General features: G+C 41.1%; 2 protein-coding genes across 2 annotated transcripts in view; one reads left to right on the plus strand and one right to left on the minus strand.

Annotated features, from left to right (window-relative positions):
- The window catches only part of METAP1 (methionyl aminopeptidase 1), a 41,267-nt gene extending 38,781 nt beyond the window's left edge, over window positions 1-2,486 (plus strand). The window contains exon 11 of the mRNA XM_074950659.1: window positions 495-2,486. Coding sequence (XP_074806760.1) covers window positions 495-658 — 164 coding nt within the window. The 3' untranslated portion in view covers window positions 659-2,486. The remainder of the gene's footprint in view (window positions 1-494) is intronic.
- A 3,459-nt stretch (window positions 2,487-5,945) lies between these two features.
- Window positions 5,946-19,329, minus strand: LOC141986290 (alcohol dehydrogenase class-3). Its single transcript, XM_074950661.1, has 9 exons — window positions 19,093-19,329; window positions 15,483-15,584; window positions 14,344-14,485; window positions 13,585-13,672; window positions 11,451-11,670; window positions 10,362-10,622; window positions 9,511-9,646; window positions 8,463-8,601; window positions 5,946-6,132 (listed from the first exon to the last, which is right to left on the minus strand). Exons 1-9 carry the CDS (start codon window positions 19,102-19,104, stop codon window positions 6,108-6,110), a joined length of 1,125 nt encoding a protein of 374 aa, XP_074806762.1. The 5' UTR covers window positions 19,105-19,329; the 3' UTR covers window positions 5,946-6,107.
- Window positions 19,330-19,805: the final 476 nt, after the last annotated feature.

Here is a 19,805-nt window from a genome sequence, read left to right on the forward strand (position 1 = left end):
TGATTTTTTTAAAAAAAATACTATTTAATTGTCTTTAAATGTGATACTGAACTTGGCTGGCTAGAGAGACACTGTGATCTGACTTGGACTGCAAAATTTTGCCTCTTGCCAGTCAACTTTATATCCCCAGCTTAGGGACTCTCACTGCCATGGTAAGTCTGCTGCCATCACAGAATGAGGCTGACAACCTTAATAAGCTCTAAAAAGAGTGTAATGACTGAAGTGAAGAGAACGGACTTCGAAGATCCATCTTCATTTGTTATCTTTCATACGTTTTGCTGTGTATTATTAACAGCAGGCATGGTATGGCAGTGAGAGAAGCCAACTGGAATATTATGCCCAAAATTGGAAGCTTTAAAAGGCTTCTGATGAATTGATTCAATGTGTAATACACATTCATAACAGTCACTACGTATATACTATTTAGAAGGGACACATTTAAGAACTAATATTGTCCATACTTTGTTTTAATCTTTAAATAATTATCTTATTAGGTGGGTGGCAAGATGAAACCTGGCCTGATGGCTGGACTGCAGTGACAAGAGATGGAAAGCGGTCTGCGCAGTTTGAGCACACTCTTCTGATCACAGATACTGGCTGTGAAATCTTAACTCGGCGGTCAGACAGCGTTCGTCCTCACTTCATGTCCCAGTATTAGTTTAGACTGAGCTGACGGATCTGAATATAATCTTTTGTCTCTGTACTATGCATTTTATTAAGAGTACAGAACAGAGTGGGATTTTATCATTTGTTTTGTTCTCATTGACTGTAGATAAGAGAGGAATACAGCATTTGGTATATATCTTGAAGAACCTGACCCAATGTCTGAAAAAAGGAGAGAAGTATTTAAAATATTTTCTGCTTCCCTCCTACCCACGACACTCGTACTGTATTTTTTTTATTTTTCTTCAGTTGCCCCTTTAGCACCTTTCTTTCAATCAGACCTGCAGTTGTTTGTGTCACATGCATGGTATTAGCTAGAAAGTGCAGGTTACTTTCCCACTGGGGACTTGACGTGTTGGGCATCAAGTCTTTTTTCTCATTTCTTCAGTGTGCCCGGCTTTTGTCTGTGTATGAGTGGCACCTGGGATTTTAAGTGTTTCTCGTTCCAAAGACCTGCTTAGCTACTTCTGCAACCAATGGGCTTTGTTTATAATCAGAGAGGGGGAATTGGTACATAGAAAGAGGCACGTGTTACCAAGACTCATCTATCTTCAAATTTAGTACTTTCCCATCATTTTGTCAATTGCCTCTGCTGTAATCGAGACCTTAGACATCTCTCTTTCTGGAAATTGTTAGTGCTGATTCCCTGCTTTTGTAAAATCACGAAAATTGCTTCGGGCAAAGAGCTGCCTTTCTGAAGAGCAGTGGTTGGCAGAGTTCGGTGCTCCAAAAGTTCACTGTGAAACTGCTATTTCATACTTGACAGGGAAAGGAATGAGCCAGCTAACCAAGAAAAAAAATGATTTACAAGCTCCTGTGTGTTTTTACTGAGGGGCCTCTTCCCTAGAGATATGAGGGGAGGGGGATTGCAAAGTGAAAGACATTACAGCAAGACGAATTTCAAAACTATTTCAAAAGAATGCTCATGTCTGAGTGAAGAGGAAATGTCTTAGATACTACTGCTGCTGTATTAGCTGTTTTCTTGAATTTTAAGAAAGTTTTTAATTGAATTTTGTGCTCTTGAAAGGTGTCAGGCTGACATGCCTGGAAAATGAAGTGCTCTGCCCTCAGACTAGATACAGTGTGGGCAGCAGTAGTGCAATTTTCCTCATGCTTCTTGACTAGCGTGCCACCCTCCTGATCTGAAAGCTACCATCTCCAGGACTATGGGAATTGATTAGCCTCTTACCCCTTCCTCCCCCTTCTCAATCTTTAGTGTCTCTGCTGAGATTTTTTCTTTTCTGAATCAGTAATGAAAATGATTTCACCCCCAGTTGCAGACCTAATGTCTGTCTTCCGTACAACACTGTAGTGCCAGAAAAACTTAAACCAATGAAGACAAATCAAACCATAAAATCATGGGCATAAAGTGCACATTTTACTAGGTGTCTGACTTCTTGTCACATAGGGAGCCTGGTCTTTGAAGGTACTGAGTGTCCTCACCTCTCGTTGGCTCCAGTTAAACTTGAGGGCAGTTAATGCTTCACAAAACTGGACCTATCGTGGTCACAACGAAACACGAAACTTGCCAGAAAATGTCTTCTTTTCCCACAGTGCCTCAAACCTTTATTGCTGTAAGAGTATCATTGTGATAACATTTTCATTACCTTTATTATTTTTAATGATACAGTAAAAAATGACCTGAGATGGTTTGTGTGCGTGCGTGCGTGTGTAGATTTTAACTAAACAGACTGCAATACTTGAGTGGAATTACCTGTGTTCAGTGCCATGTATGTAATGTATTAAGGAGATTAAAAGTCGGGATGACTATCATGGAGATTTGCTCACCATGCCAGTCACCTGAGTGGGTACAATTGTCTTGCCTTTTTTGTGTGTGCATGCATGACGAGAAGTGTTGACTTTGGCATATAAATTAAGAGTTGCAGCTTCTTTTAATGGAAACAGTATTTTCATAATATAAAATGGACATAGCATGTGTCCAGGCCTCAAAGATGCTAATTTGTTTGAACCTGTCCAAATCCCTACCATAGATGCATTTAAACCAGTTGTAGATTTAATTCCATTAATTTAACTATGTGCTAAACTGCTACAAGCATGGTTTAATACACATCTGTGTTAAGTATTTGCACCAGGAGAACTAAATAGACCAATATAACTTTAATATAGACAATCCATGATGTGCATTCTGCAGGTAAGCTACAATTAAAACAGCATTTCAGTTATCTCTGAATTAATGTTTATTATATAGTAAGGTCTAAACTTAAATTAACTTTTCGTTTAGACAGCCTCCTAGTTTATTCACCAGATAGCAAATCAGTCTGAAGACCAGATCAGTTTGGCTTTTCTCCCCCACTATTTCAGTATTTTTTCCCCCCCAGTTTCTAGTAGATAACATGATTTTGGCAATTAATTGATCTTTAAATATTCATGGTAAATAGGGCCAATGGCCTGTGATGGGATGTTCGATGGAGTGGGATCTGAGTTACTATAGAGAATTCTTTCCTGGGTATCTGGCTGGTGAATCTTGCCCACATGCTCAGGGTTCAGCTGATTGCCATATTTGGGGTCGGGAAGGAATTTTCCTCCAGGGAAGACTGGAAGAGGCCCTGGGGGTTTTTTGCCTTCTGCAGCATGGGGCACGGGTCACTTGCTGGAGGATTCTCTGCACCTTGAAGTCTTTAAACAATGATTTGAGGACTTCAATAGCTCAGACATAGGTGAGAGGTTTATTGCAGGAGTGGGTGGGTGAGATTCTGTCGCCTGCATTGTGCAGGAGGTCAGATTAGATGATCATAATGGTCCCTTCTGACCTTAATATCTATGAATCTGTGTAGTTTTGATTACAAATGCAGACTATATTTCTTTGTCTTCCAAATTTTGGAAATAGGTTAAATCTTATAAAAGTTACCATCTATTTAAAAAAAGTCTTGCTAAATTTCTAACAGTTTCTCTTGATTTGAAGGCTCCTGCCACAAGCACAAATGTGTAGTTGCTCTGGAACTACCTTTCACCGTAGTTTCCCTATACCACCTCCTTCACTCCCCAAACCACAAAAGGGGATAGGGAAACTGCTTAAATTTTCATGAAGCATTTAGCAATTTTTGCTGACTCATGTAGATATTTTCCAGAAGACAGGTTGTTCTAATTAATGCTGAAGAACAATGCACTGTATAAAACCAAACAGATACAAGAATGACTAGAAGGGGAAGTAGAGGAAAGAGAAGCAGGGTGAACTCTCCATCCCTTACATGACTGCCATTGAAATGATTTGGCCTACAGGAGTTAGATTTGTCCCATAAAGTTCTTAAAATTGGTAAATCTTCCCTATGCTACATTTGAAGAGCAGAGTTAGTCCCTCATCAGCACTATTAGGAGAAAACCTTTTGATGATATTCCTTATCTGTTTAATTCTTCAGAAATTACTCCATTTAATAGAGTGGTCAACTGGTCAAAATATTAGATGAGAACTTAACTATATGGCTTTTAGGCCTTTTTATTTATGGCGTGGGTGGGTGGTGGTGTAAGGGGTCCCTCTTAGTAACTGTCCAGGTATGACAAAAGCTGGTTTTTTCACTAATTGAGCCAGATACTTCTCTAACAATGGGGGTGAGTGGTTCTCCCCTGTCACACACTACTTATTCACACCATGATGTTTGTGTGGTAGTAAAGGCAGTGCATCCTAGAAGTTATGGATGCTGTGACTTAACCAGGACTGATATCTATCTGACTTTGAAGTTGCAGGTTAAGAAACCCTGCTTGGAAGGGCTCCAGGGGGCTTCTTCACTCCCTACTTTAATTTTGCCTTAGAATTAAGCAGATGCAAGGACCAGAGGAAGCTTTAAGTCTAACAGAACTACAGCCTAGTTATAAGTGGATCAGGTAGTTCCTACTAAAACTTCTTTGTCAGAGTGAAACCATGTTTAAACATTGAAACAAATTGCAACATCTGAATGTATAGCCAGGTGTATGGAATGACAGTGTAGGATTTACATTATAGCTATCTGCTAGAAGGCCTCCAGTATATCTTATTTACTACTGATTTGCTGACAGTCGGTTAACTGTAACACTACAGCACAGTAGGCTAATTAGCCAAATGGGAAATGAAGCAGGAGTGGAACAACCAGAAAGATTCTTGTGAAGTTACCATGGGATATTCATGTTACTTAGTCCAGCCCTTAGAATTGATCAGATTTACTACAGATTGCTCCACACACTCACGCTAGGGCAGCAGTTTATTGGCCAGGAGGAAGAAAGTAAATCCCCAATATCACTTTCTATACCATGCTCGGTTTTCCTTCAGCATTGTTGTAAGGAGTGCACTTCCCTCACCTCACTTTCAGTCAGAGCTGACTAATCACAGCCCACACAGCTGTGGCTTTGGGCCTCATACTATATCATCATCACAGGTTTCAGAGTAGCAGCCGTGTTAGTCTGTATCCACAAAAAGAAAAGGAGGACTTGTGGCACCTTAGAGACTAACAAATTTATTTGAGCATAAGCTTTCATGGGCTACAGCTCACTTCATCATCATAGAAACCTTTGACTAGTTTTAATGTTTTTTCAAAATAAAGGGTAAGTCTTAGACAAGTTTCTTTTAGAATTAGGGCTATTTACTGTAGTGGTGACAGGTTGGCTAGGTGTTGGGCCTTGATTTAAATCACCCTCTCCAGTGCCCCGGGCTTCCACAGCAGTTACGTTAGGACAGGAGTTTGCTCAGAGTTTTCTCCTTAGCCTGTACTATGAAAGATAGTTAGGATAAGGTCAGCTTCAGCCTGTAGTGCAGTATTTCACTGGCAGTTCAATCATCTGCAGAAACTAAGCTTCCCATGATAAGAATCTAGTGGCTGTGGTTTGAAAAAAAAACTTAGCTCTGAACTAATAAAACAGTGTAAATATACTCCCTTCATCCATGGGGTTCTTTGCAATGGGAGAGCTTAACTGCAACATTTAACTTTTACTGCTGATGAGCACTGCAGGAAGATCCCCCAACATGAGGATTAGGAAGCTGCTGCAGATAACAGCTGGGTCTTCTCCCCATCCCATTTTGCATGGGGAGGGAGTTCCTCTATGCATATCTGCAACCCACAGACTTTTAGGTCTTACGTGCTCCACCTAATAACTTTTTAGAACTAGAGAAAACAAATTAATGACTAAAGGAATGAAAGTTTAAGTGGTGTTTACAAAAAAACCTATCAAGCAGCTTTAAAGATTTTGGCACTGTCAGAATTCAGGAGTGACTAGTATAGAATAAAACATTAATTTCATGACCACAACCAGCATTAGTTTCATAACTGGATTTAGTATTTATCATTCATCTGAGATCGGGTTACCTATGATTTAATAGAGACTATGATCCTAAAGCAGATAGTTTTCCCATCACAACTGAATTTTCTCTCCAGCTGATCCTACACCTCTTCAAAAAGCTCCATTAACTAGTAGACACAGCACAGTGCTAAGACTGGCAGGTTCCATCTTCGGGATCCTTAAAGTTTCAGGACACATCGAATGCTTGAAAAAAGACAAAAATGGGTATCAATAAGACTTTTACCACTGTTCCTGAAATGTTACTTAAGCCTACATCTCATCTAAGAGCAAGCCTCCCATCCCCTCTAGCGAATATTTCCTTTTTTAAAATTATCGGCTAAGTTGAGAAACTGGTCAGTCATGGTGGTTAATGTCTTCAGTTCCCTATGTCATACCCTTTAAATGCTTACTTCAAAGATGTAAATATGTTCTTCCACATAAAATTTAGATTTGAGACTATTTAAAAAAAAACTATACAAGTTCTAAAGTCAATTTTCAGTATTTGACCTTTTGTCAACTGACTCAAATGGATGGCTTTAAATGTATTTTCTTCTGCCCCAGCCTGAATTTAAAACAGCTTTTACTATTTAAATTTTAGGGGCTGCTCACATGAGCACAGAAGTGCACTAAATAGTTACAAATTGGATAGGTTTTAAGTCTCATTTCCTACAAGTTAATTGGGTAAAATTTGTGTGGGCAATGCCGTGTCTGCAGTTGTCAGTGTTAGAAAATATAAAATGTAATTACTAGTTTAAAAAAAGAGACCACCATGTTCGTCTGATTCCTATCATGTCCACCAATTGATTTTTTTCCCTTCTCCATTTATCCATGCTCTTAATAGGTAAGTGACCTGGACCCTTTATTAATCCGGATTCTATTTCTAGGGGGAAAGATAGCTATTTTGTATAGATTGCCTTGAAATTCAGTTAGGAGTTGGATTTAAAGCTCTTACTTACTATCCTGATGAATTCCCAGTCATCTGGCCTTTGACTTACAGGCATGGAACTCATCATCAGCTTGGAGAACCAAACTTAATGCTATTTCTAAGACTGAAACTGGATGTTGCCTTTTCCTTTGAGTTAAACCTTCTTAGGCTCTAAGTCACAGCTATGGATTCTGCCATTGGGTCTATGGGCAGGCTTTCTTCTCCTTCACATGCAAAGAGAAATGTTATATAAAATCCATGAGTAGATCCAGCCTTTGCTTTATAGGGAGAGAACCAGACCATCCCTTTCACAAAGGTTGCCAGGGATATATTATGACTGGAACAGATCCTGGACTGTATATTATGCTTTTGTGATATGTCATTTGGTATTCACCAGGTGGCAGAATTGCTCCTGCATTGATTCACAATCTGAAAATAACGTTCATGTTTTTTCCTCCAGGCTTGCACCAAGCTCAACGAGAGCCTGTTAGCCTTTCCTGAGGAAAAGTGTTTTTTGAATTTACTTATTGCTATAGCTGAGGCTTGCTTTGCCAACAGAAGCACAATCTTGCCATTTACCTGAGCAGAGAAGAAACTCCAGGCAGGATAACATGGGCAGAGTTAAGTCACATAGCCAGTGACTGAAGGTTCTTTAGTTCCGCCTCCAGTCTCATGTTAGAGAGGGGGAAAAAATCCATTGGTGAACAAGATAAGGGCAGAACAAATCCAGCATGTTAATAAATGTAAACTGGATGTTAACAGCCCACTACCAGATGATTGTTAATACTGAATCTAACCTAGCTATCAGCCAATTATTTAAGATACTTTGTTTGAGGAACATGAAATTCAAACTTTCTATTGGAGTACAGTAGAATCTCAGTTCTCACACAGGCATGGAGGTTGTTCATAACTGAACAAAATTTTGCTCTTTCAAAAGTTTACAACTGAACATTGACTTAATACAGCTTTGAAATATTATGCAGAAGAAAAACGCTGCTTTTCCTTTATTTTTGTAGTCGTTTACATTTACCAGTGCTGTATTGTATTTGCTGTTTGTTTATTTTTTTGTCAGCTGCTGCTTGATTGTGTACTTCCAGTTCCAAATGGGGAAGGTAGCTGACTCAGTTTAACTCTGAGGTTCAAGTGTAATCTAAAATAATGCTAATTGGTCTGAATTAAGTTTCATTGGGATTTTAATATCCAAGTACTTTCTTTTGTTTCCTTCTCAGTCTCTACTTTTATTCTGGTTCTTGAAGTTAACTTTTTAAAATTTGTCCTTTATGGCTACAGTTCTTTTCCCACTTTCTTTGTTTCCTCCTCTGCTCAGACACCAACACTGTAATTTATTTTCCTTGCCTTTCCCCTGTCCCCACCCAAAACAGAAGCTGATGTTGCAGCACTGACCTAGAAACAGGGTGAGCAATTAGTTGCTCTAGGTGTGCATGAACATACTTGGTGCATAGTACTTCACACACCATATCTGAAACACAAAGGGGATGCATGGGGCGGGTGTCAGAACAACAGGTAGCTAGAGAGGAGGAACATAGCACTGGCCTACAAACTCTTATTAAGCTATTCAATGTTATGGACATAAGACATTTAAACTTACCTCTTGCCTGCATGCAGCAGTTCAAAAGCCTCATTAATTTTGTCAAAAGGCAGCGTGTGAGTCACAAATTCATCAACTTTGATCTTTTTTGACATGTATTCAGCCACCAGCTTTGGTACACTCTCTACACTCTTCCAACCTGAAAAAACAAACAAACTTTTTTTCCCCCCCAGTAAATCAAAACCATACTAGGGTAGAGGTAAGAAATAAAATATAATCAACCCTACCCCTCAATAGTATTAATCATTAAAGCTCAGTTTTCTTGGTATGAGAGAGATCCTAGGATCATGTCATAATATCCATACCCATCTGCCTGTAGAATAACACTAGAGTAAAGAATGCAAGAGTACAGCTAAAATGACCAGTCAAAATGGAAGGCCTCATTTGCAAAGTGCATTACCTTTCACTGCAGGGATGTGTGTTCAATGTCTAGCTGAGATCACCTCAGAAAACTGTGCTCAGCCCTCTTCCTGGTCTACATTTATGTATTTTATAACTAGACCACAGCAGAGTTTTGTATGCGTGGAAAAGAGTTGTATAAAAGTGGCACTTTGTGAAGACTCCAGCAGCTTTTCATTCCTGAATTATGTCTAAACAGTTTCTTCTTAAAGGATCCCCTTTTACTGTCTAAAACCAGCCCCCTCTCCACCAGCTGTGCATCCTCACAACAGAGCTCAACAATTCCATTTGCTCAGTGATTAAACAGGGCAGTTACTTACACAAACATGTTTACATTATTCCCCATTTCCCAGGTGAGCAGCTCTTGTTATTTGCACCTCAACCATGATACAGCTATAGAACTGCACAGAAGAAATTCTCCCCTTATGGCTGCTACTTGCATTTTAAATTCATAATATGCAACAGAAGGATGATCATTCACAGCTTGTCTATGGGGGACTAGTTTATTTATAAAAGGTTATATTTGAAAAGCTAGTGTAGTGTTCATTAAGAATGACTTGATAGGAACCAGTTTCTTGTACAACCACAGAGGAAGACAGTACTTTATCCCTCTTTTAGTAGACAGATCATCAGTGTGCCAGAAAGTTACCTCCAAAGGCAGTTCCTTTCCACGTGCGACCCGTTACTAGCTGGAAGGGACGGGTAGAGATCTCCTGACCAGAAGCAGCTACTCCAACTATCACGCTGACTCCCCAGCCTTTGTGACAGGATTCCAAGGCAGCCCTCTTCAAACAGAAAGAAAGCTAATCACTGCTAAGAAGCATCTCTTATATAGATGCTATATAGCCCCACAGAGATTTCATTTTTTTAACATTATTGAGCATGTCAGCGATGCTGTATCTAGTTAAGAAAAAAATTCTGACAAGTATATATAATTTAATTGGTAAAATGGCCAATATTCCTACACCTTGCCCCACACTTTTGTTTTTAAAACACTTATAGTGCATTCCCATCTCCCACATGGAGTCCGTCCATTTCAATGGATGCTGGATTGTACTTAGAAAGAACAAGCTGGTCTACACTGTTACTGAAAGAATTAGGAAAACATTCCACCTAGCAATATTGTAATTAGGGTATTAAGTTTGTCATGTGGGAGGAAAGGTGAAAATGTGAAGTCACAGGGAGTCTATTTGCTGATATTTTGTTTTTCAGCTCTGCTAAGGTTTGCATGACTAATTTTCTTCCATAATTATATTTTAGAACATAAAGGAGCTGTGTTTTCCACCTAAGCAGTAGACTTGTCTTTCATTTTATAATTAGGATTGGTTGAAATGGACCCTTTTAGTCTACTATATAAGAATTACCAGGCTACTCTCAACAGAAAAGAAATGATAGAATACTCCCTTGTAAACAGAAAGGAGCTTGTCTTTCTTTTAAGGTTATTAACTATCCCAAGTTGTAGTTAAACTTCCCTTTCAGTACTGCTGTGTGCACGCTTACCATGACACCAACATTCCCAATGCACTCAAAAGAGTAGTCCACTCCACCATCAGTAAGCTCAACCAGCGCCTCCTGTATGGGCTTCTTAAAGTCCTGAGGGTTGATGCACTCAGTGGCTCCAAACTCTTTAGCCTTGGCAAATTTATCTTTGTTGAGATCAATGCCGATGATCCGGGAAGCTCCAGCCACTTTACAGCCCATAATAACTGCCAGCCCAACTCCTCCCAATCCAAAGACAGCACAGGTAGAACCAGGTTCCACCTAACAGAGCAAGAGAAATCTGTTCAGGAGGGAGGAAAGAAAAAACACATCCTTCCACATGTATGAGAAATACAGATTATTTATATATTAAGAAAAATAGAGAACAAAAATCCAAAATTGCAAGTCATCATCACTCAGATGTAGGGAAGTATGCCAGAGATTTTTTTATCAATTGTTTTTGAAGGGCTGTATTGGGCTAAGTTTACTTCTTACCCAAAAGGTGGGTAATGGCTCGGTAATGGCTAGAACAGTGGGAAGCCTGCACCCCCCAAACAAAGCGGGAGCACCTGCCACATAATAGGATGGTAGCATGAGAACAGGTGGAAGCAGAGATCACTGTATCAAAGGGAATATTTAAAGCAACTTTACAACATTGTCAATATGTACAAGTCTGTCCTTACTATAAGGTAACCCCAACTGACCAATAATACCCATCCACAAACAAATTCCTGAACAGTTCAAGGTGGCTCCTCGCCACAGCCACTTGCCTCCATCAAGACATGCTTCCTCTACCCCACTCTGCACAAAGAGAGCTGGGAGAAGGAGAAACAGGGTTTTTGATCTGACTTCGTCTGCTGAGGCTAAACAGGTGGGAAGCCCAGGTCAATCTTCCTGTTTCCTACTTGGTCCCGCTCCTTGTCAGATTTGGCAATGGAAGAGGAAGGAAGGAAGTGGTGAGCACATGTCCTTTCTCCCTCTGCCCACTCAGTGGCTGTTCCTCTGGTCTTACTTTCTCCAAGCCCAACCTTAACAGATTTTCATTACAGTACTTTTACTGTCATTAGCCACAGGTATGGGGGAGAGAGAGTGATCAGCTAGATCCCATACCTGGGCAGTGTTGAGGACAGCTCCGTAACCTGTTGAAATTCCACAGCCCAACAGGCAAACTTTATCCAAAGGAGCTGCAGCATCGATTTTAGCCACAGAGATATCCGCTACAACGGTGTATTCAGAGAAGGTGCTAGTCCCCATGAAGTGGTAAATCTGCTTCCCTTTGCAGGTGAACCTACTGGTACCGTCAGGCATCAGTCCTTTTCCTTGGGTAACTCTGAAAAAACACAGTACAACAAATGATATTTAATACAGTGTCACAGAAAGTGACAGGAGAGTGTCTAGGAAGTGACTGTTAATTTTCACCAAGTGATACAGTTCCTGAACGGTGCATGGAGATTTAGTTACATGATTACCCGCAGAGTAAAAATTTTGAAGACATTTAAGTAAAACTTGAGTTCACGAAAGTTAGAGACGACAGGCGTGTTGCAGTCTTTCTACCGACTTTAACAGGCTTTGGATCAGGTTCCAAGGCCTGAATTCATCGAAGTTCTTACGATGCATTTGGCTTCAGTGGGACGTAAGCACTTTAAGTGCTTTGATAAAGCAGGACCTAATAGTGCTCTGACACAGACATTCAGGAAACCACACATTGCATATAAACCATAACTGACCTTTCTAACACACCCCAGTCCTGCCCCACTGTATCCTCTCTCCTTTTAGTCCCGGGGTATGCCTACGCTGCAATCGTGGGGTGTGATTTGCAATTTGTGCACTTATACCTGAACTAGTTTTAATCACGCTACTTTGGGTATCCGGGCAGTGAAGCTGAGGCAGCCCAGGCTTCAGCAAGGGGTAGTCACCCAAGTAGCTACTCAGGGTTCTGAGCAGGCTAGTTTACCTGCCTAGAGGCACGTACTGCCGTGGCTTCACTGCTACTGAAGCCACGGCAGTACGTGCCTCTAGGCAGGTAAACTAGCTTTTCAAGCTAGCTTGGGTACGTTTAGATGAGCTTTAAAAAAAACCCAATCACATCCTGTGATTGCAGCGTAGATATACCCCAAGTCTCTGCTGAGCAGCCTCTGCCAATCCCATCACAGTGGACAGTGGTTTTGTGACAGGCATGAATGGAAACTATGAGGTCATGCTAGTGTTTACTTGCGATTTAATCTGGGTCTGCTAAAATGGTAGCCACTGTTACTGCTGGAGCTCTGCTGCTGGCTGAGTGGCTTACATCAGTAGTTCTCAACCTGGGGATACGCAGAGGGTTTCCAGGGGGTACATCAACTCATCTAAATATTTACCTAGTTTTACAACAGGCTACATAAAAAGCACTAGCGAAGTCGGTACAGACTAAAATTTCATACAATGACTTGTTCATACTGCTCTATGGACTACACACTGAAATGTAAGCACAATATTTATATTCCAATTGATTTATCTAATGGTAAAAATGAGAAAGTGAGCAATTTTTCAGTAATAGTGTGCTGTGACCCTTTTGTATTTTTGTCCAATTTTGTAAGCAAGTAATTTAAGTGAGGTGAAACTTGGGGTACACAAGATAAATCAGACTCTTGAAAGGGGTACAGTGGTCTGGGAAGATTGAGAGCCACTGGCTTACATGACTGAGATCTAAACATGCGACTACTTAGCAAAGGCTAACTGAAGTGCATCACATTTTAGGACAAAGACCTTTTAAAGTGTAGAAAACAGACTGTGATTCTTGTTTACAAAGGGAGAACTACTTGTTCCTTGGGTTGAAGATATTGACCACAGAGAGTTGTTTTTTCCCCATTCAAAGGGCAATAATTTTCTACGATAAATTACCACTTGAATCAAACAGAATTTTGAATACATCCTTGCTTACTAGATACCCTGACAAATGATAGTATTTGTGGCATAGTATCACAGCCACACACAAAAGAAGTGAATTTAAGCAAGGCCAGAAAAAACGACAACAACAAAAAAACCACTACTGCTAAGCCTTGAAAGGAGGGGGGAAAAAAAAATGGGTATTGCATAACAAACCTAAAACATGCATCTTTCCAACTAAATGACCTTGCTCTGCATTTGATCTGATGTTACCTGAATTCAGAACAATTTGATACAAATTCAGTTAACTTTGTTACAAAAGGAAGCGTACACTGAACAATTATTATTCTGTGTGTATCAAGAAAAAAAGTGCACCAACCTTATCTTTTGGCAGAGATTGGTTTTAGGGTTCAAACAGAATTTGCATTCTCCACATTGTGGGACGTACAGTGGGATGACTGTGTCACCTAGAGAACATAACGAGAGAAACATTTCATATGACTAGCTGTTTAAAGACTGAAAGGACAGTATGTCAGAACATACACACATTTGATATGTGGTCAAATGTAACATGGTCAATACTATGAAATTTTAATGGGGGCAATAATTCATGCATTCTTATTTGTGCATTTGAAGTCTCCAAAATGCTTTCAAATATAGAATGACAAAGTACAGGTTTTGCAAAGTGCGTTGTATAAAAAACCCTGATTCATCTCGTGTCTGAGTAAACGATCAGTTTCCATCTAAAGTTAAACAAGAACAAATAGGAACAAAGATGTAAAACCTATATGGAAAAACCAGCGTATTTAGACAGCTGTTATCTTTAATTGTTCAATTGGTTAAAAACAACTGACACTTGTAGAACACAAACTGAATTCAAATAGTTTCTTCATAAAGTATTACATAATAACCCTGTAAACTATTCTCTTCTGAACAGTAAACCAAGAGCACATTAGTTAGGTTAGTACTGGACCACCCGCATGAAGGAAAACTTTAAGCAGGTGTAGCCCAAAAAATCCCATCACGGCAGCTCATCAATTCTGCTTTTCAGTGGACAAGTCTGAGCAATTTATTCCATTGAAGCAAGATTTCCAAAGAAACTAGAAAAAGCGCTTGTGAAGACCAAATGTTTTCTTACCTGGTTTTAATTTAGTTACTCCTTCCCCAACACTCTCCACAATTCCTGCTCCTTCGTGACCCAAGATCACTGGGAAACACCCCTCAGGATCAGCACCACTCAGCGTATAGGCATCTGTGTGACAGACTGCAGTGGCAACCACCTAAAGGAATATTATAATCTGAAATATTCTGGAGGTAATGAAGGAGAATCTAAAGAGATAACTGGTATTGAAATATTTTTCCTGGTCAGTAATCCAAGACTAATGCTAGGATGAATTCACTGATTCTGAAGTCTTTTGTAGTAGTTTAACCAAAGTGTTTTTAGCTCCGACAACTCACAAGAGATACTGGACCTGAAAAAATAATCACATTGCTTTGATCTCTCTTTGTTTCTCATCTCTTCAGTTCGGACATGAAATTGGCAGCTGCTGGCTCAAGATCTGCTAAAGCCAGTGCTCTATGCCATTTGAAAACAATGTGGTACCCCAGATTTCAAATGGGATCAATCTCCAACAGTGAAAAAAATCACCCCGTACAAAGGGTCCATATAACATTATAAGCACTCAAAAATCCAATGTAAGTTCTTAATAGAAGTCTTAAGCAGCACACAGGACCTCATGTGGACTCTTTTCATCAAGGCACATTGCATCCTATATATTAGTTTGGGAGATACTGCCTATTAGAAGTCATTAGAATCAGAAGTGAAGATCTGGAGCGTGCAAGATGCTAATCACAGTGATGAGTTTAAGGTCTGATAAATTATGACCTAAAATGGCTAGCACTGAATGTCCCATACAATTTGAAAAATTAAAATAAATAAATGAGATGAGGTTTCCATTGGGATAAAGCACATTTTTCTCGCTCAGACGGTTTAAAATGGCCACTGATCCCTCAGAATAGCAGTGATTTTTAGGCTTTGGCCCAAGATCAAAATAAGTGTTAGGCCTCAGACCAGCAGCCATTTCATTTTATGCCATCCCAAAAACCAGACACCATCCTTTTCTTTCGAGTCTGACCTAGGTTTCAAACAAACAGATAACACAAACTCTGTAAATTCAACATTTTTGTCCTACAAGGGCAAACAAATTATTCACCTCTATTATTTGGCCTCCCAAAATACAAACTGTAAAGCGAGCAATAAACATTTGCTTAAGTTACCTTAATACGGACTTCATGTGCTTTTGGTGGTGCAACCTCCACCTCTTCTATAGAGAGTGGTTTACCTGCCTCCCAGGCAACAGCAGCCTTGCATTGAATAACCTAAATGAGGAAGAAGAACAGAGTTATTGCACTGCTCATTTATAATAATTCTTGTTCAGTGGAGGGAACAAAGAAAAGAAAGGCTACTATTTTTTGGAAATAATCCCAGATATGAAGTTATGGGTGAGATCCAACCCTCAACTCCCAATGACTTTAGAACAAAAGGGACAGTTGCCCTACATTTGCTTTCAGGAACTTAAACAAGAACCACCAGATCTGGACTTAAAGTGTTATTTTAGTACTTTGAAGACAGTACGGGTTGTGGTAAGGGGGGTGGGGGGTGCCATATGAAGAATGTTAGATAATGCTAGTGACATTTTAAAATAAACAAACAATCAGCATTTATGTGAGGCACATGGTATTTTTCTGTAGCTAGTGCCAGCAGTACACACAATCAAGATTACAAAACTTGGAAAATTTAGTTAAGCCATCTGTCTCACATAAGAGTTTGGATCAACACAGAGGTCAATCTGTTGCCCCACACCCAGCCCGCTCCTATTGTGGCTTTCTACAGCGGACTATATGTGGCCAGCACAGAGAACCTTTATGCAATGTATAGGGGATGCACAGATACTTCTGCGTGACCACTCTGTCAGCAGAACTGCCCACAACCAAGGCTCTGTGTAGGCTTCAGCATCACAGATGAATTTCATCCTAAAACCACACTGCATTTATTTATCTAGAGAAGCTCTCTTTTTCAATTAAGAAGGGTAGAAACATTTTGAAGATAAACAGAACTTAGATTCTTGAAAACAACATTTTTTAGAATCAATGGCTCCAATTCTGCCTCCAGTTACATGGATGCACTTCCAACTGAGAAAGTCAGCATAGGAGTTACATCCATATCACCAAGAGCAGAACTGGGTCCTGTGAGAATGAGGATCTGGAATGCTCTTAGATTTCCCTTTCTAAAAAAGTCTTATGAGCTCCAGTTCCATTGTCTGAGGAGCTATGGAAAAATCTTATGCAGGTAGTACATCTGTTAACTTAAATTATTCTCCTTTTTAACCACACAAGACAGCATCTTTTTCAGGAAAATGCTACATGCAATAGCTTGCCACAGAACACAGAGGCCTGTTCTAATGAATTCTGAAGCTGAATTTAAGGCCTTGTCTACACAGGGAAATTGACTGGCATAGCTATAGCTATTGCTTTGTGAGCAGAGTAATTATTCCAAAGTGCCAACATGGGGAGCTATCCAAAAATAGTTACCTTATACTGGAATAGTCATTACAATCAATTTCCCCCAAGCTAAAAGCCTTTGTTACTTCTTTCCCAGCCCTTTTCACAAACTTAAGGCTAGTTTATTTGCATTATTGTGTGTATGCATATAATATATGTGATATATTAACTCTGGGAAAGCAGCTGCATAGAAACCAACAAGTTACACTGCTTTGCAGTGCTTAGTGCTTTGATTAAACCCCTGAAAGTTTGCCAGGAAATCTAGTCAATTTCTAGGGATCAAAGTACAAGAGGAATTGTTAACCTGTAAATAACTTGGGAGTTTTCAGTTAAGCCTTTTTCCACATTATGAAAGCTGATTCATTCTCTCAGATTAAATGTGAGCATTTAAGAGTAAAATGTTTTCAAAATGTGCATGGGTATAGGTTATTTAAATAAAGAGAAGGCTTAAAAATAAAAGTTATAGAATAGACTTAGACTTTCCTAGTTGGCTGGGAACATTCAATGAACAAACATTAACCTCTACCTTTTTTTATTGTCAATTTAAGAAGTTCCTAGTTTTTCCTACATAAATACCTCTAAAAATAAAAAGCAAAAAAGGATAAGACAACTCAACAGATATGATAAGATGTTGCAGAAGGCTCATTCCAAGTACCTCTCAGTCTACAACATGCTGTTCAGTCTAAAAGTGCAGCCTTTATGGAGGACACTTGAAATAATAAGTAGTTAATGTTTATCCAGGCCCCCGGAATATTAAAAAGTGAAATTAGGGTATCAATGTGTTGTTAAGAAATTATTAGGCTGAAATTTAATTTTCTGTTGCTTCACTGAAAGGTCCGAAGACAACAATTGAAAAAGGTTATTTGCTGTATTTTTCTTGTTTTTCATTACAGATATTAGCATCAAAACAGTATATTCGTTAATTCAATCAAGCTAGCCCTCCAAACGCACAATCATCTTCTGTTTATGCCATTACAGCTGAGCCCACTACAACGGTTGTAGAAGTTGCATCTTATCTTGGAAGGGTTGGTAGCTAGGACAAGCTTTCACTGTCTGGGCAATCATTTACTTGTTTGGCCTACTCAGACAGACTGGTAATGTAGGTTGTAGTTGAGGGGAAGAAAGCAGGGTGTAGAGTTATACTCTCAAGAGATTTTGCAATAGTTATGTGACATGGCCAACTCATTGTCACTGCGTGAACAGTACCTGATGATCTTATAGTTGTAAAGCAGCAGTTCTCAAACTGTGGGCCAGGACCCCAAAGTGGTCGTGATCCCGTTTTAATGGGGTTGCCAGGGCTGGCTTAGACTTGCTGAGGCCTGGGCCGAAACTCAAGCTCAAGCCCCACCACCTGGGGCCGAAGCCCTTGGGCTTCAGCTTTGGCACCCCCAACCAGGGAGCAGGACTTGTGCGGGCTCAGGCTTCAGTCCCTTCTCCTGGGGTCCTGTAGTAATTTTTGTTGTCAGAAGGGGGTCGCAGTGCAATGAAATTTGAGAACCCCTGAGGGATAGATTGATATACCAATCTTTTTCACAGCAACCACACAGGCAGATGAGAGTAACAAGTTTCCCAACTAATTATGTACCCAGCCTTCCAGACTGATGTATACATATTTACCCTGTTGGGGCAAACACATTTATAATGATCATAGTTCTTCTTAGGAGTCAAGAATGCATGAATATTTCTCCTTGATCTTATCTGTGCAAGGCTGCTTGTCAGCTTAGGCCTGCACTCCTGCAGACACATACATGAATAACTTTATGCATGTGTAACAAGGAGTCTGGTGGCACTTTATGCATGTGTGCAATTCTATTGAACTCACTGGGGCTTCAGATCATAAGCTCTTTGGGACAGGACCATGGCTTTGAACACAAACACCCATGATCCCAACCGGGCTCTTTGCGCGCCCCCATAACAGAAATGATAGATGATGAAGTCCATGCTGTACTCTACACGATGCTGTGTGCTTGCACCGCAAAGCTTAAGGAAGAACAACAGCACAATTTAACCGCATGCGATGGACCCTTATGTAAGGACATCCTCGATGTCCAGCTTCCGGTACTGTGATTTACGGGAAACACCTGCTTCCTCTAAAACCCCGGGCAACTCCAGCGCGAGCAGGCCCAAGGGCCTTGCAAGCCCCAGCTCCAAGCAGGTCGCCTGCTGAGCGTGCGGATCAGACGAGCCCAGCGGGGAAGCTGGGACGCGGCCCTCCTGCACGGCAGCCTCCCGCCTCCCGGCGCGCTGCCGGCCCAGCAGCCCGCTTCGCCGCCCGCTCGAGCCCCCCGCGCCCCGGAGCTGCCCGGGAACGTTCCACGCCCCTTACCGCGCTCGCCATGGGCCCCCGCTGCCGGTCCTCCCCCGCCGTCCCGCCAAGCGCGCTCCGCAAAGCGGCCGCCCGAGCCGGTGCATGCGCGCTCGCTGCCGCTGGAGCCGCCTCTTGAGGGCCGGGCGACGGGCTGCCGCTTCCGCTTATGGCGATGGCTGGAGCATCGCTCCGCCGGCGAGGCGCTGGGCTGCTGCCCGTTTGCTTGCAGCCGTCGCCCCAGAGCGGTAGGAAGCGTCAGGTGCAGGGGAGTCTGCAGTGCAGCTGCATGGGCCCCGCGAAGTCTCTCTGTGTTTGAATTGTCCGCAGGGGCCGGACGCTAAAAAGTTCCCCGGGGGAGGAGGGAAAACGTGACCCCCCCCCCCCACTCGTCCTCGTTTGTCCCCGGGCCGCGTGGCTGTTGTTGTAATTGTGCATCCGATATATTAGAACTCACACCTACATCTATGAATTGTGATTTTTATGCATTTTTCAATTCATAGAATATCAGGGTTGGAAGGGACCTCAGGAGGACATCTAGTCCAACCCTTTCCTCAAAGCAGGGCCAATCCCCCAATTTTTGCCCCAGAGCCCTAAATGGGCCCCTCAAGGATTGAACTCGCAATCCTGGGTTTAGCAGGCCAATGCCACAAGCACCCAACCGGGGAAGGCACTCTGTGTACAAGCTAGAGGTGTTCAAAACACAGTGTGACTGTTCTTGTGGAAGAACTTCC

This window comes from Natator depressus, chromosome 4 (assembly GCF_965152275.1).
Source record: "Natator depressus isolate rNatDep1 chromosome 4, rNatDep2.hap1, whole genome shotgun sequence".
Lineage (NCBI taxonomy): Eukaryota > Metazoa > Chordata > Testudines > Cheloniidae > Natator > Natator depressus.